This window comes from Manacus candei, unplaced genomic scaffold, assembly GCF_025592945.1.
Source record: "Manacus candei isolate 608988 ecotype Guabito, Panama unplaced genomic scaffold, ASM2559294v1 h1tg000017l, whole genome shotgun sequence".
Lineage (NCBI taxonomy): Eukaryota > Metazoa > Chordata > Aves > Passeriformes > Pipridae > Manacus > Manacus candei.
In genome coordinates this window covers 28,226,972-28,243,677 of record NW_026138065.1, presented here as the reverse complement: position 1 = coordinate 28,243,677, position 16,706 = coordinate 28,226,972, and the positions used below count along the sequence as shown (strand labels likewise).

The following is a 16,706-nucleotide window of genomic DNA, read 5'->3' as shown; positions in this document are numbered from 1 at the left end:
GTTTTTAATTGTATTTACTTTGTCTGTACATTACTTTTTTTATTAGCTCAGAAACCAAAATATTTTCTTTCTCATAGATGCTCTTTATATCACGCCCAGACCTGAAGGGATTCCCAGGTAGCATACCTGAAAGGAGGACGTGTGCCCTCCCAGATTAATCCTACATTTTTCAGTCATATAGAAGAATGGTTTCCCCTTGTGTTGCTGAGCATGATGGTATATGGTGTGGCATGATGTTATATGGTATGGAATATCTCCCTGCTTAGTTTGGGTCACATGCCAGATGTGTCCCCCCAGCCTTTAGCCTACCCCCCAAAGTCTTCATTGCAGGGGCAAAGTGAGAAACAAAGGCAGACTCAGTGCTGTGCACAGTTCAGCAAAAGCTGGAAGATTAGTGTGTTATCAGTACAGTTTTGGTTAAAGGTCTAAACCACAGCACCCTGTAAGCTGCTGTGAAGGAAATTCACTCTCTCCTAGTCACTCCCAGCACAACCTGAAAGACAGAAGGGTATTTCTGTCTTCTCCATAAAATGTATATTGTCTATGTTTTCCTTGGAATACTCACCTTTACCAGCTTTTATCATCCCACGAAAGGGAGAAACCAGCTGCACAGTCAAGATAACTTGTCCTTTTGCAAGCACTTGAAAGGGATGAGCAGCTGACTTAAGCACATTAGGTGGCTGCAGTGATCATATGCTTCAATCCAGATTGTGCATGTTAGCACGGGATTATGGTCTTTCTCTCATAAATCCATTTACATCTGTGTGACGTAAGGCCTCTAAGACTGGATCGTATCTCAGTTGAACAAATGAATTGCAAAGCTCTTCCTCCATTGTTGAAGTGTGCCTGTGCTATCAGGGTACACTTTTTGAAATGAATCTATACTTACATGGATAGTCATTATTAAAAAAATATTCTGCTTGGCTTTGGTTTTCTCTTAAGATAATTCCGTTGCTCTCTGGAAAGAGAAGCCAGCGGGATGGTGGGAGACATTTTTTGTCACTGCTGGTGCCAGTCCTCATGATCCTGTCAGCCTTACAAAGTCCCTACTTTGGCATCTCATGGAATTGAGGTGACTAATATGAATCTTTCTCTGTTCTTAAATTAAAGCCTCGTGAGTGTTGAAAATAGCTTTGCAGCGTGATATGAATGCACTCTAAAGACTTTAAAGCCAAAAAGCAAATTAAACCAAGCTTTTCGCATTTAGCTCGATGGTTTTTGAAACCTGATGTTTTAGTATCCGATTTACAACTTTTGTACTCCTCTCTTCCTGCTGTTAGGAAAGGGAAAACATAGCTATGACTGAAAGTAACTACAAGCTACTTAATAGATTACAGAGATTTTCCACCTAGGCAACTGATTAGGAAAAATACTTTCATGTTCGCGTATATCTACATATGCCCCTTCCCTTCTGGTTTGCTAGAACCAGACCCTAGTCATAGTGAAGTCATATGGCAATGTGAACCCATTCCAGTCAGCTGCAGGCTTACAAATGTTCTTCATAAATTTAAATTAAATCGCATTTAGCTCAAAGGAATCTCATGATTCATTCCAATGAGAATTAGGACAAAAGTTTAGGGCCAAGGTGACACAGCTCAATTGATTTACGCCATCTGGGATGTGGTCTGCAGTATCTATTTGTCTCCTATTATGGCATGAAAAGCAAAACAGTCCTTCACTGTTGCATTAACTAATCAAGCAAAAACTGAAAAAAAAAAACCCAGGGTGCAGGTTTGTGTTGATTTGTGCATTTAATCAAGAGCACATTAAATAGGTCATAGCATCATTTTGTCTTTTTCTGATGTAAAGCAAAGACTCATCTGTTGCTTGTGCTATAACCTCCAGCCCCTTTCCAAAGCAAGAAGCAAAAACAAAGAAACAACCAAAAAGAATTACAGATAGTAAGATAAATTTAATTGTTAATCTTTTTGTGACAAAATGCACATTGCTGCAGAGGATTAGAAGGTGATAGCATCAGTGTATTAGCTCAGAGATTAAAGTAAAATGTTCTTCAAAATCCTATCACATTTATTTCTTTGGAACCAAATTTGGTGATTTAGTATTATGGCCACTGAATCTTTTTATTTTATTTTCCTTTGGTCCTTAAGTTATAAAGTTTATGGTATCTGCTTGATATAGTTCATTTTAACATCATGAATTTGCAATTTACATGAGCCAGGGAAGATAATTCTACAATGCACACACTTTTCTGATTAACTGTGTGTGACTTAAGTAGATCTGAGAAATGAGTTTTAAAGAGTGTTTTGAAAGACCTAAATTCAGCCAGGCTTTATGAAGCAGAAGTTATTTTATTTTTTTTAAGCAGTCTAATTTCTGATAATCAGTGCATTCCTTTGTTGTGCCAGATTATTGCCGGTGGTGGTGGGGAGGCGTCTGGCAAGGAAGGGGGCTGGGAGGAGGCAACACTAAAGCAGAGCAGGAGAAAGCTCTGATGGAAAATTTCTACCAAAAAGCATCTTAATAATTGTTCAAGAAAAACTTGTGTAACCAGGGTCTGAAAATTCATTTGCTGAATATGTAAAATACATAATTTTTCACTTAAATGGCTAACCTCACAAATACCACACAAATGTGTCTTTACATTGATTTGCTTAGTGTGCACACTTCACAGGTTTCCTATGCACTTATTTTCAGAGACATTCAGCAGAAACCTATATGGGCCCACTTTTTTAACTTCTAATTTACCAAGTTCTTTTCATCACCCATACCTTGGGCACCAGATACTTGACTAACGACATCCAGTCCTCCATCCTTTTATGATGAGGTCAATCTCTTTTCTGTCACTGGATTCATGTGGGGCTGGATAGGAGAACATTAATTTTTCTGGAGGGTTTTTTTTTCCTTCATGTCTTATATTCTGCCTGTCTCAACTACTTCAGCTGAAGAAGACTATTTTAGGAAAAGATCAATAGATCTTTTCATAACTGGAAATGTTAGAGGTTTATTCAGGAACATTTTAGCAGTACCTGCTGATTTCTGTTCTTTGCATCATGTCCTCTATAGGCTTTAAGTGGCACTATGATATTTCTCTTATACTAGACACAACCATACAGAAACAAGATGTATTTGTGTTGTTTGCTCTTCAAAGTGATATAAAGTGTATGTTATCTGTGTTACTGGCTTCATATTAACTGAGACCCCACTGCTCTAAATAACCAGGTTTATGTGTCTCTGTATAAATAAACAAAACAGCAGGAGATAGTTCTGCCCTAGTCCTGACAGGTCTAGCTTTAAGTAGCAACATTTTTTTAGTAGCTTCATAATAGAGGAATTTACTCACACGCATTCATGAGACAAATAAAAATTATATAATAAACAGGCATAAAAAACACTTAAAAATTAAAAGTAGAAAAAGCTGTGGGAATTTTGCATGTTCAGTCCAGAGGAATATATAAAGTATAAGTGTGATTGTACAACTAGAGCAGACAGTCTCTATCAACAAACTGTCTAAGAATCACTTTCAACAGATATATTTAAGTCAGGATTTAGAGACCTCTCCTGGATATCAGGGCATGTATAGGAGCAACGGGCCACATTTACATCTATATTATAGTTCTGTACATAGCAAATAACATTAGTTAATATTGTCATTCTTCTATTTCCAGCTATGTATATTGCCTTCACACGATGTAGGATAACCATCTGATGTGTGACCAACTGGGGCTTGTTTCCTTTCCTCTGATTTCTGGTCTCACGTTTGTTAAGTTTTTGGTGGCTCCTACACTGGAGTCCTTTCTAGGACTTCTGGGACCTACTGTAGCCCAAATAAGATTAGCATCACTAAACTCTGGACTTAAAAAGTGTAATTATCAATTTTATAATTTGTCTGAGGGAAACCAGCTCTAATTGTAAGGCCTCTAGAGAGGGTGGTAAGTTCCCCCTTGTCTTCTTTAGTGGCAGAAGAAGTCTAGCCCTGGCTGCATGATGCTTGAGCCTGGACAGCGAGAGGTCCCTTGGCCACTGAGCATCCTCCTGAGGCATGAAATTCAGATGGCTGTAACACTCAGTGTAAGGGAAGACTTGAAGAGAGGACTCCCATTCCATGTCTCTGCTCTGGCTGCCAGGGCTGCATTGAGGGACAACAACGCTTCCCTCATGGCAAAGCCTGATGCGAGTGGGGGTCCTTGTGTGTGATGAGGCTGGTGCTGAAAGCCCTGGGAGATGAGATTTGATGTTTCCTGGAAGCTAACTTTGCATATGGATTTTTGGGTCACCCAACCTTCAGTCTAACCTTTCTAATGCCTTATGTTGGGCACCTGGCTCTGGCTCTGGGTTTTTAATTCCACACCATTCACTGAAGAGAGCTTTTCACTGAGAGCTTTTCAGTGCTCTCCTTACTGGTGTCTAAGTGCTAACACAAATTTTTAGGACCAAATACTGCTTATCTCTCTTACATGCATGTTTTTCAAAGGAAACTTTTTTTTAACTGTTTGTTGTGACATGAAACATGCTTGAAAAAGGTGGGCTGTATTCATTTCTTTAACCCTAAAATAGTGCCAGCAACAAAACCAAGGAAAGGCTTTTCAATTATTTTCTCCATGTACTTCAGAAAGAATTGCTACTGAACAGTCAGTATCTCAAGTTAAGTACAGATTGATTCTTGGAGACTAATTGGTGAGATTTATTGACAATACAGCATTTGGCTAGTTATAATAGACTCCTATTCATTATATAGTTGATAATTCAACAAGTACCTGATTCTAATTTTCAATGTTCGTTATACCATTAACGCTGACTTTATTAGCCTACTCAGAGATGTTTAAAAACAATTAACCTTAATTTTTTTAAGTGAGATGTGAGATTTCAGCTATTAAATTTCAATTCTATTTTAACTGCCTCAAGGCATTAGACACATGGTTCCTGAATTCTGGCACCTTATTAATGCAGGATATCAGGGTCTTCAACAAAGAAACTCAAGGTCTGATTTTTAATTCTATGCAGATGTGGCTTTTCTCATATAAGTAACCCCATCTATGAATGAGGTTCCCTTCCTTCCATTAGTTTCTGTATCAGAATGTAATTTCTTGTTGTGGTGAAGGATGGCATAGGCCAGTATTTAATTAAAAAATTGCAAATGTCCTGATGACCTAAGCATGCAGAGAGAGGATTCATTTTAGCACAGTGCCATAAAAAAATGATAGGTGGCTTTTCAGACAAAGCCTGCTTTCTAGGGCTCAGAAATTAGGCGTGCATTTCTACAAAGCAGAGTTTGAGAAAGATTTCAAAGCAGATCAAAGTTAAAGAGCTTCCTGATGGTTCAGCTTTGTAGCACTAAGCCTGCTGGGTGTTCTGCAAGGATCCATTGTGTCTAACTGCTCCGAAAGCACAGCCGTAGCTTTGCATGCATTACACCAGCCCTGTTTTCAGTAGGGTTTTACAAATTGCCTAATCCTGGATAGGCCTTTTCTGGGAAGCTCTTTTATCCTTCTAACATTTGCATAATGATCTCAATACTGTAATTCTTGTGTGACAGTATGTTGAAGCTCTTTCTGATTTACATTAATGATAGTACAAGAATAATGAAATACCAAATTGACTTCATCGTCTTTCAGGACTGAGAATACCATAAATTTCAATGTTTAAAAAAAGTGTGGGGCCAAGTTCACTCCTGGTATAATCACAGTGACATCTCTAGAGCTAGGTGAGCTGTGCATTGACTTTGTCCTGCTTAAGTAAATGCTAACTCATGAGGGGGTAGATTCTACTAAAGACCTACAATTAAAAAATGGGAACCTTTCACATTGGTACTCTGTCAGAGTAATAGTTTTCCCCCTAGAACTTTGATTAAAACTTGATAATCTCCCATGAAAATTCTAAGCTAATCATTTGAAATAAAACATAGATGAGGATTGCATGAATACTTTATGTGAACAGTAAGAAAGTCTCTTGTTTTGAGCATTGTGTTAAAATTTGCAGGACCGCGCAGCAGGCTGTACCAGGCTGAGTTCCCCTTTCTGTCCTCCTGCAGACCTTACAATGAGGCAGCACAGACAGGAGATGAAAGGCAATCCCAAACAGCCATGCAAAAACAGTTCTGAGACAATAACAATTTGGAGTGATCTGGAAGATATGCTCACTGAAAAAAAGACTTCCATAGTAATTCAGAAAAAAAAATAATTTCCATTTCTGTGGGAAAATAGACTAAGAAGGTGAATCACAGAGTGCGATGTGTGTATGTATGTATGTATGTATGTAACGTGTTCATGTATGTAACAAAGGTGGGTTTGTTGGTTTTTTTAAGAAAAAAAACATTTTTTAACAACTGTCAGTCAATGCAACCAGTGTTATATGATGTCTTGCAATGAGCAGGTCATGTTAATATATACAATTGTTTGTCCTCACTACCTATGAATGATTAAATGTGTGAAAGAAGACAATTACCCAGATAACACCTTATTTCTTCGTAGAGTAGTAGAAACCCTACCTTTCATTTGTTAAGTGCCATCAGAAGTTTTCTAGTCCTCTTTGTTTGCTGTCATTAAAGGAGATAAGTCCAATTTAACAAAAAGGTTTATATGATATTTTAAATGATTTTTCTTCATCAAGCATGTTATGTGACCTTTAAAAATGATAAAAATGTAGTCCTGGAGCATTTATGATCGAGTTGTGTACTCCAAAGTCCCAATTTTGGTGCACATTATCAACTAATTAGAAGAGAGACTGTGAGAAGCAATAAAGTTAATAAAGTTGCACTGATGGGAGATAGTAGCTGACTTCTTAAATTATCTGTGCAGCAGGTTAAGGTTCATCCTGCATGAGCGTGGATGTACCACCTTATAGTCTTGTAGGCAACTCACCTCCTTCTGGGTCCACAGGGAGCCTTCATCCTATGCTTGAGCATCACTCAAAAGAGCACTCGAGATGAGAAAGGCACTGTTCACTCCCAGCACACAGAGGAGCTGCAGGTCTGGATTTCTCACTGAAACAAACAGGGAAGTGGCAACTACTGATGGATGCTTTTTCCCCTGAGGAGCCCCAGTGGTCATCCAATTTCGGTCAGGGCAGCTGGGGTCCCACAGATGCTTTGAATGTTACAGCTGTATTTAGATGCCAAAGCTTTCAGCCCAGAGACTATCCTTGTACCAGTGATAAAGGCCTCCTGTGCTACCAAGGCTACTGTGCAGTCCTGTGCTGTGAATAGAGAATAATCACCCCATTTTCTCTGTTTTCAGGAGATTTGTCCTCACCAAGATGAGAGTCGTTCCAAAAGGAGCTTTTGCAGGACTTCTTGACCTAGAGAAAATGTACGTATTATGTCAACAACTATTTTACTCCAAGCAGCAGTTTCTGGTTGCAGCTCCCTATCTCTGAGCTTCATGTATTTCATCTTTGGGTTTAAAAAAAAAATAGAAACTTTTTCAATTAACACCACATATTTCAGAACAATGTTGTCATAAATACATTTTCATATCAGCAAATGGGCAGTCTTCAGTCAAAGGACTGGTTGAACATGGAGTGTCATTGCAGTTAATAAATACAGTACCATAACAGAAGTTCACAGGAAACTGATTATTTTGAGAGTTTTGGAATGAAACAGTGGAAAGATTAGGGAGGAAAGCACTCCTGTTAAGAACAGGTCAGCCAATTCCTTTTTCACTAATGAATAAATAAGATTGTTTTGTGCATGTTCAGAGTCAGCTGGCAAGATGTGTGAGAGAAATTTCTTATGGGTGATAGATCCAAAAATTTTAGCACACAAAGGGTGTAAGCACCTAATTTCTGTGAATTTTAGTGATAATCTTGGAGATACAATTATGAGCACCTCTGATGAGCCAGATGTATTGTACCTTCATTAGTACGCTACTGTGGATGTGTTGCAGCTCTACTACTAGAAGGATTATTACCTTATTTTTTAATATTATTACCCTTATTAATATGTTTTTTCCAGCTGTTCTTTAACAACAGAAAATCTATGGGTTATGTGGTGCTAGCACCAGAAATTATAACCATCACTGTCCAACCTGAACTATTCTTGGGCATGTATGATTTTTCTGAATTATTTCATATATGGGCAAATAACATTTTGCTTAGAAACAGAGCCAGTACTTGCACTGTGAGAGGAGAGGATCACAAACAGGCTGTTCACCCAAGAGGAGTCTGGGTGGGAGTGGGGCATATAAAATTCAGTGTCCTTTTCAGTGCTGTGTGTATAATGGCAAAGGTCAAAAGGACAGTTCTCTGCACCTTTTCTACCCTTTTCCCTCGTACTCTTGTATAAGTAAGGAATTTACCAAGAAAGGGAACACACCAGAAGGTATGGCCAAGAAAGTGAAAGGATTTTGAACTTGGAGAAGGATGGATGGATGGATGGATGGATGAATGGATGGAGGATGAACAAACAGTGAACATGCAAGGATTGAAGAGCTGCTATCAGTAGCAAGTGGTAAAGCTCAGATGGCATCTGGCCTTTTCTGAAATAGGAGATCCATTTCAGAGTATCACTGTAGGTTCAGGAGTCTTCTCTCAGCATGTACAAACTAAAAATCTTCCCACTTATGGACCCAGCCTCTCATAAACCCAGCAAGCACCACTGTAAAAGGTAATTTTTCTTGATAAAAGAAAAGTCCTAGATAGGGCTAAGACTACTTCTGTGTTGCCAGTTTTGTTGGCACTTGTTTCTCCCCGGTCCTGTGGAGTTCTTTTTAGCCTAGTCCTTATGGAAAATCATTGAGCTCTCTGGTGTATGAATTGAGTTGCAAAGTGCATTGTGAGCTGCTTCTGTTATCTTTAATTACTCAGAAACCATATGTCAGATAGGTATGAAGGCATTGAATAGATTGTCTCTAAGTGGTGATTTATTGTTAACCAAAAAAATTATATATGGTAATGGACTCAATTTGAAAATACATGCACCTACTAGTAGTACATGGAGGAGAAATGGGGACAGGCAGTTTATAGCAAAACATCCTTGAAAATAAAATTGTGATAAATATGTAAATGAGACCAATCAACATCAACAAAGATGCAGTATTTGCAGATGATATGGCAAACAGATAAATTTGAAATAGCTCACAAATCCTAAACCTAACCCATAAAACATTCATCAGAAATATTCATGATAATGTAGGGACAAAAAAGTGGGTAATCAAATAATAGATTTGCATATAAAAACGCAGCCTTTGTATGAAAGCCTTTTTACTCTTGCAAGATCATGCACAGAAAGAAAGATTAGGCAAACTGTAACCTATTTAAGGAAAACAGATATTAATATTGTGGTACCTCCACATGGTAAAATGTAGATAGCCTGATGTACACAAATTAGATACTTCAACATAGTATATGTATGTGCTCACCTAGAACTAAATAGAATAAAAATGAAGTGACAATATTTCATGAATGCATTACTGAAGAGACATTAATGAAGAAAAACCAGTATCTTGTGCAGTCCAACATATCTCTATACACAATTTTTTTTGCTAATAAATCATTCCTAAGTGTGTTTCTGAGAACAGGGTAGGTTTTAAAGCCCAGAATTTGGAGGGAAATGGTGGTCTTTGAAATCATTTTTCGGGGATGAGCTGGTTGATTACAAGTTGGAACGTGGTAGTCAGAGGCTGTCCTGGGCATAGTGACCATGAAATTATAGAGTTTTCAATTTTCGGTGAAACATGGAAGGAGGTGAACAAAACCACTACCTTGGACTTTGGGAGGGCAGAATTTGGCCTGTTTAGGACACTGGTTCAGAAAGTCCCTCAGGAAGCAGTCCTTAATAGCAAAGGGGTCCTGGAAGGCTGGACATACTTTAAGAAGGAAATCTTAAAGTCACAGGAGCAGACCATCCCTGTGGGCCAAAAGACAAGCTGTCAGGGAAGAAGACCTGCCTGGTTGAATAGGGAGCTTTCACAGGAACCCAGGGAAAAAACAGAGTTTGTGACCTCTGAAAGAAGGGGCAGGCAACTCAGGAAGAATACAAAGATGTTGTTAGGGCATGTAGAAAGAAAATTAGAAAGGTGAAAGCTCAGGTAGAACTCAATCTGGCTACTGCTGTGAAAGACAATAAAAAGTATTTTTATAAATACATTAACAACAAAAGTAGGGCCAAGGAAAATCTCCATCCTTTATTGGATGCAAGATGGGAACATTGTCACCAAGGATGAGGAAAATACTGACATACTTAATGCCTTCTTTGCCTCAGTCTTTAACTGAAAGACAGGTTATGCTCAGGGTAACCAGCCCTGAGGGGGTAGAAAGGGATGGGGAGCAAAATAAACTCCCTGAAATCCAGGAAGGAGTCATTAGTGACCTGCTGAGCCACTCACAAGTCAATGGGGACAGATGGTATTCCCCTGAGGGTGCTGAGGGAGCTGGTGGAAGAGCTTGAAAAGCCATTCTCCATCATTTATCATCAGCCCTGGTTAACCAGGGAGGTCTCAGGTGACTGAAAGTTGACCAGTGTGAGACCCATCAACAAAAAGAGTCAGAAGGAGGATCCAAGGAACTACAAACCTGTCAGCCTGACCTTGGAGCCCAGGAAGGTTATGGAACAGATTATCTTAAGTGCAATCACACAGCACATACAGGACAACCAGAGCATCAGACCCACTCAGGATGGGTTTAGGAAAGGCAGGTACTACTTGACCAACCTAATCTATTTTTATGACCAAGTGACCAGCCTAGTAGGAAAGGATATAGTTTTCCTAGACTTCAGTAAAATCTTTAATACTGTCTCCCACAGCATTCTCCTGGAAAACTGGCATCCCATGGCTTGGAGAGCTGCACTCTGCTGGGTTAAGGACTGGCTGATGACTGGGCCCAGAGAGTAGAGGTGAATGGTCACTAGGGGTGTCCCCCAGGGATCAGCATTGGGGCCAGTCCTGTTCAACATCTTTATTGATGAGGAGATCGAGTGTACCCTCATTAAATTTGCGGACAGAACCAAGTTGGGTGGGAGTGTTGATCTGCTGGAGGGTAGGAAGGCTCTGCATAGGGATGTGGGCAGGCTGGATAGATGGGCCGAGACCAGCAGTATGACATTCCATACTTGGTGAAGTGCCAAGTCCTGCACTTGGGTCACAACAACCCCATGGAATGTGACAGGCTGGGGGATAGAGTGGCTGGAAAGCTGCCCGACAGAAAAAGACCTGGGGGTGCTGGCTTATAGCTGGCTGAACGTGAGCCAGCAGTGTGGCCCAGAAGGCCAATCTCATCCTGGCTTGTATAAGCAATAGTGTGGCCAGCAGGACTAGGGAAGTGATTGTCCCCTTGTACTTGGCACTGGTGAGGCCACATCTCCAGTGCTGTGTCCAGTTCTGGGCCCCTCACTACAGGAAAGATATTGAGGTGCTGGAGCGAGTCCAGAGATGGCCAACAGAGCTGGGTGAGGATTAGAGAGTAGGTCTTATGATGAGGGGCTGAGGGAGTTGGGGTTGTTTTAGCCTGGAGAAGAGGAGGCTCAAGGGAAACCTTATCATTCGCTGTAACTACCTGAAAGGAGGCCCTAGTAAAGTGGGGTTCAACCTCTTCTCCCAGGCAACTGGTGACAGGATGAGAGAAAACGGCTTCAAGCTGCATCAGTGGAGGTTAAGGTTGGACATCACGAGGAATTTCTTCACAGAAAGGGTGATTAAACATTGGAATGGACTGCCCAGAGAGGTGGCACTTAGTGCTTTGGGCATGGCTTTTAGTGCTTTGGTTTAGTTGACACTATGGTGTTTGGTCAAAGGTTGGACTCGATGGTCTTGGAGGGTCCCTTCCAACTCAGAATACTCTGTGAAATATCTGTCTTCTCCAACCTAAATGATTCCATGATTCTATTCTATGATTCCAAGTTAAATTAGAGATGAGTTCTTCATAGGAATCCTAACTCTGTTGTATTTACCTTCAAAGTGAATTGAGGCTTTTGAACACATGCACCAAAAATTTCTGGTTTTCAATTAAAAATAATTCCATAATATTTTCCTGCTTTCTCTATGCATTTTAGTGTCTTCTCAAACACCCAAACTGCTGAGAGCTTTGAATAGATGTATTTTGCCAGAAAATATCAAATACTTTCAGTTAGGCTTCAGTCAGAGTACTCAGGCAAGATCTCCCTTGTTTGCCATTTGGACTCTCCAAGGACTTTCCAGAATGGACACTAGGGAGTATGACTCATCACAGAAAAAATAGTGTGACTGGGAAATGATGGCATGGAGCACTTGATCTGCTCTCCCTTATGCAGTTCTAATTTTAGTTACCAAGACAAAATCTTTTGTATTTCATCTGATTTTTAATTATTTTTTTTTTTATTTTGGCAATATTGTCATTGGAATACTTTTGTCATTTTTTAATTTTTTTAAAAAATGAGAGCCCTTTTGAACTCCCTCTGGCTTGCCATTGTCTTCTCACCCGTCTAAATTACTTCAGTTACTGAAAAAAACAGGAAATGTCCATTCTGTAGACTGTCATATGGTGCAACAACTTTCCCCAATTATGTTCTAGGAGAAAGATCTTCTTGTCTTCTTAGATAAAATGTTTAAATTTATGAAATAAACTGTCAGGCTCTAATTATCAGAGATTTCTCTTACTAAACATGCGACTTGAATTTTCATATAGAAAACTATTTCAGGGACACACAAGTCTGTGGAGCAGTGTTGCCATCTTGTTGCTAGCAGCTCTGACTTCTGCACAACACTGGTTTCATGTTAATTTAGCAAATAGGTGTTCAGGAAAGCAGATTAGTTATTCTTGGTACGTGTTTAGTCTACTCCTAAGTCTTAGACAACTGGTGTGTGGCAGTTTGTCTGGACTCCTGCTTAACCAACCTGTTTACACTCCCAGAACTAATTAACATTCCAGTTACTAAATTAAAAAGCAGTGCCATGCAGGCACATACCTGGCAAAATCAATTTGACATGCTCTGCAGCAGCTATGTCATCTTCAACCTGCACTAAAAGTGCTTAATTTGGAGACTGAAGCAATATTAAGTCTCACTTTTTCTTGTGCTGTTTCCTCCTGTTACTACAAGGTAGCAAAGTAGACTTGTGAATGTTGATCTAACAGGGCCTGATTCGGTCATCATATTTAGAGGAAATTTGGTCTGATTGCATTACCCTGTGCAAGCCAAAGAGGCCTCATGTCTGCACCCTGAGGCACAGTCCACTTGAAAATTCATCATCAGTTATTTGTTCTTTTTGAAGGGTTTAAGATAAAACATAATGCTTTGGTTCATCATTTGCTTTCAAATCCAACCAGTGTGCGGCCTAAGGAAATTCAGCTATGAGGATGAAATCCTTCTTGAACTAGAAAATATCACAGAGAAAAAAAACCACCATTGTTGGCCCTGTTTTGTTTTTTGGACTAATAGAAGGACATTTCTTTAACAGATTTTGGCAAAGGCACAGTTTAAGAACACAAACCGTGCTATGGATAACAGAGCTTGATGAGCTAAGTCCTTAATGAGTTCTGGAAATCCTGGAAAGCTAAAACTTTCAGGGTTGAGGGAATCTACAAAAGTTGATAGTCCTGGAACCTGAACTTTTCTGTCTATGGAAGACAGCAGGAATATATGCACCAACTATCTTCTGCTTCCCTATGAATTTGTAGAAAAAAGCAGCTCTTAATCATGTATTTACTTCATCACTTAGTGCATTCAAGCTTTTCTGTTTTGTTTTATTTTTTTTGTTTTGTTTTTCTGCTGAGAGTGTTGATCCAGTGATCATTCATAAGAACAAATGCTGCTGGTCTGTGACCTAGATACATGAGCACCAGCTTATTTCATCTACAACAACCAACACAATGTATGATGCTAAAATCTCTCCTGTTTGCCCCATAGGAAAAAAAGGCAAGTCACACTTTCCTTTGACTTAATTAGATCATACTGCGTTATCTTTTATGTTTCAGCCAAACTCAGGTGAGGTACTTGAGGACAGCAGAGAACAGAAGAGAGTATTTTGAATCAAGGGGTATCTCTTTTCCTGCAACTGATGAAGGAGCAGAGTTCTTGGCTTGACTGTAAAAGTCTCATCTGGAGAATTTGGCATACTGGAAGTCTTCACCTTATTTAGCAAGTTTTAAAAACCTGGTGGGTTGATGGATTCACTATCCAGACCTACTTCAGCGGTAGCCACTAAAGCTTCCTGGGCTAGCAAATGGCTAACCCAACCCATCCCCCGTGCTCCTGAAAAGAGCTTCAATAAGCTCCAGCATGTGATTCTGTAACACTTGTCAGCCCAAGTGAGGGGAGGGAAGGGGGGAAGGCAGGAATCACATGATCACCTAAGGACGAGCAGTCTGTGTCTTCTGCTCCCAAGAAAGCTGTTCAGCATTTTGCAGCTTCTCCAGTTTTTCTTGCACAGTATATTGTGTGCTGCCTCATTTGGTATGCAAAGGCTGTGTTTAAATAAGATCATTAAAGCTATTTTGAGAAAATTGTGAGGATTCAGCGTAACCAAGACATTTGGAAATTGGTTCTAGGCAGGAGTTTCTTTCTATCTTTTGTTGCATCATTTGGATAAATCTGCTATTTATTATTTTACAAGCAGCAAAATATGGATTTTCAGGATCTGCTGTGATACAGAAGTTAAGTAGTGCATATTTACAAAAATATTTATTTACATCCCTAAGGTGAAAGGGGGACACAGTGCATTCTGCGTACCAGAGTACATACTGAATAAAGTAACAATCATATTTCGGTAATAAATAGTGCAGGGTATATTCCCAAGGTGCAACCCTACGGGTATTAAATTCCAATTTACATTTGAGGAAGTTATGTGAAACATTCTGCACCTTAAGGACAGGTCATGAAAATGAGTATGCCAGTTAATGCATTTAAATTAGTCTAAATACGCATTTTGTCTCAGGGAACAGAGGACTACTGTTCAAAAATGTTAAGATGAGTAACCAACATAGGCAAAGAAATTCAAAATTCGGACTGTCATCCCAAAGAATAAATGTTTTAATGGGGCCACTGTTATATGTGGGGCTTTCCCAGCTGTATGCCTGGTCTAGTCCTGTACGAGTCAGCAGGCAGGCTGCTGGTCAGGCAGGGAGGAATCACAGGAGGCTTCCTGACTCCTGCGGGTGGACTTGCAAGTCCCAGGTGCCCCCATCCCAGCTGCTTAATGGTGATCAGTGGTTGTGAAGCAGGGCTTTTCTATAGTGGAGGGACTGCTTGCACTTCAGGCCTCTGATTCAGCAGCGAAGTGTAAGAAAGCTTTTCCTCTGCTGGATGTGCCATACACGTTTCATAGCCCAGCAGCATCCGGGGTGTCAATCTTCATTTGCCCGTCGCAACACTCTGCCCTTTGAAATGGGTTCCCTCAAATGGGATTTGAAAGGTGAACAGCTGTGCAAGCTTCTTCCAGGGGTCCTGTAACACATCATTGGTGGAGGAGCTGGGCAGAGCTGTGCCTTGTGCCACTGTCTGTCTGTGTGGCTGTGAGTGGCTACAGTACCTTTTCTTCTCCAGGGAGTGCCATTGCTTCAGGTGACCCTCCTGCAGCCTTTGCAAATATCATCCCATGGATAGCAAATTTTTGTGTTTGGTATGAATACATAGGAAGCCTGGTGTTCTCAATTCAAATTATTTCATGGAAGTAGAAGCTATGCCTTGGGTTCTAAACATAATGAACAATGGATGAAGACCAGGTGGTTTTATTATAATCTATAAACATTTTGCTGCATCATCACCTGGCATTCCACTTCTCCCTGTCAAAGCTTATCTGTGGAAGAGGCCTTGCTCTTGCAGTTATTGTTGTCATCCCTTGCACAATTACAAAAAAGTGAAGTAGGAATTTATTATCCATGTCAGCAGCTCACTGCTGATGTCAAAGAGCTTTGCTATATTTCGGGGAAAGCATGATCTAATGTCAATCTTTTGCTAATACTTGGGGGAACAAAATTACAAATAAAGTAAAAACTCTTAGAAGAAGAAGCTAGGGAATGTAAAATCAATTAATAGTGTCCATATCAACATTTTCTAAATTTTCTATTCAAAAAGTCACAGAAAATCATGCTAATATTTGCATATTTTAATTGAAACACATTAGAGTACAAGAAAGGAAGTATTCAATAATTCTTTCTGTGTGGTTTAGTATCTTGATGCTTGCTGTCTCTGATATAATAAATTTAGAACAGAAAAAAAAATAAATACATTTTGTTATTACTTCCTTTTTTTGAACAAGAATGAGCTTTGTGGTAATGAACAGTTAGCAGAATCTTTATTTGTAAACTGCATTGATGTGAAGCCAGTGTTAAAGACTGAAGTATTTAATGGGAGAATCATCTTGCACCTCATTTCTAGTCCCTGTTTTACAGATGTCTAGACAGAGAGAGAGAGAAAAAAGAGGAATCCACTTGTCTGAATGTATACTAAATGCTTTAATGCCTCTCCCCAGCGACACACTGTTCAGATTACCTGAATTCATAAAAGATGAAATATGGGCAAATGCTTGTGTGAGTTCCCACTCTTCTTTAGGGAGAAACTTTGATCCAATGTTCTTCCGCCTTCCTTCATGCAAACAAAACAGACAAAACTAAGTGCATGCTAAATTAAGATTTGCATATCTAAATGTAGGCTCTGCAGTAGCCACATTTGTTCAAAATGAGATTTGAGGGTGAAATGCACAGTTCTTAAGAAAAAGTCTCAGTCCAGTGTCAAAGAAAAAAAACAAAAAACCTCTGCAAATGAAAATGCTGTGAATTATTAAGATTTTTCCCTCAGTTAGTAAGATTATTTCTCAGTAAGCTTGCCCTGCATTTACACTGTG

The 16,706-nt window shown here is 39.6% G+C and overlaps 1 protein-coding gene across 4 annotated transcripts in view; it reads left to right on the top strand.

Annotated features, from left to right (window-relative positions):
- Nucleotides 1-16,706, top strand: part of FSHR (follicle stimulating hormone receptor) — an 87,838-nt gene that overhangs the window by 25,744 nt on the left and 45,388 nt on the right. For all 4 annotated transcript variants that reach the window (XM_051783704.1, XM_051783703.1, XM_051783707.1 and 1 more), the window contains exon 2: nucleotides 7,194-7,265. In XM_051783704.1, the coding sequence (XP_051639664.1) occupies nucleotides 7,194-7,265 (72 nt within the window). The remainder of the gene's footprint in view (nucleotides 1-7,193; nucleotides 7,266-16,706) is intronic.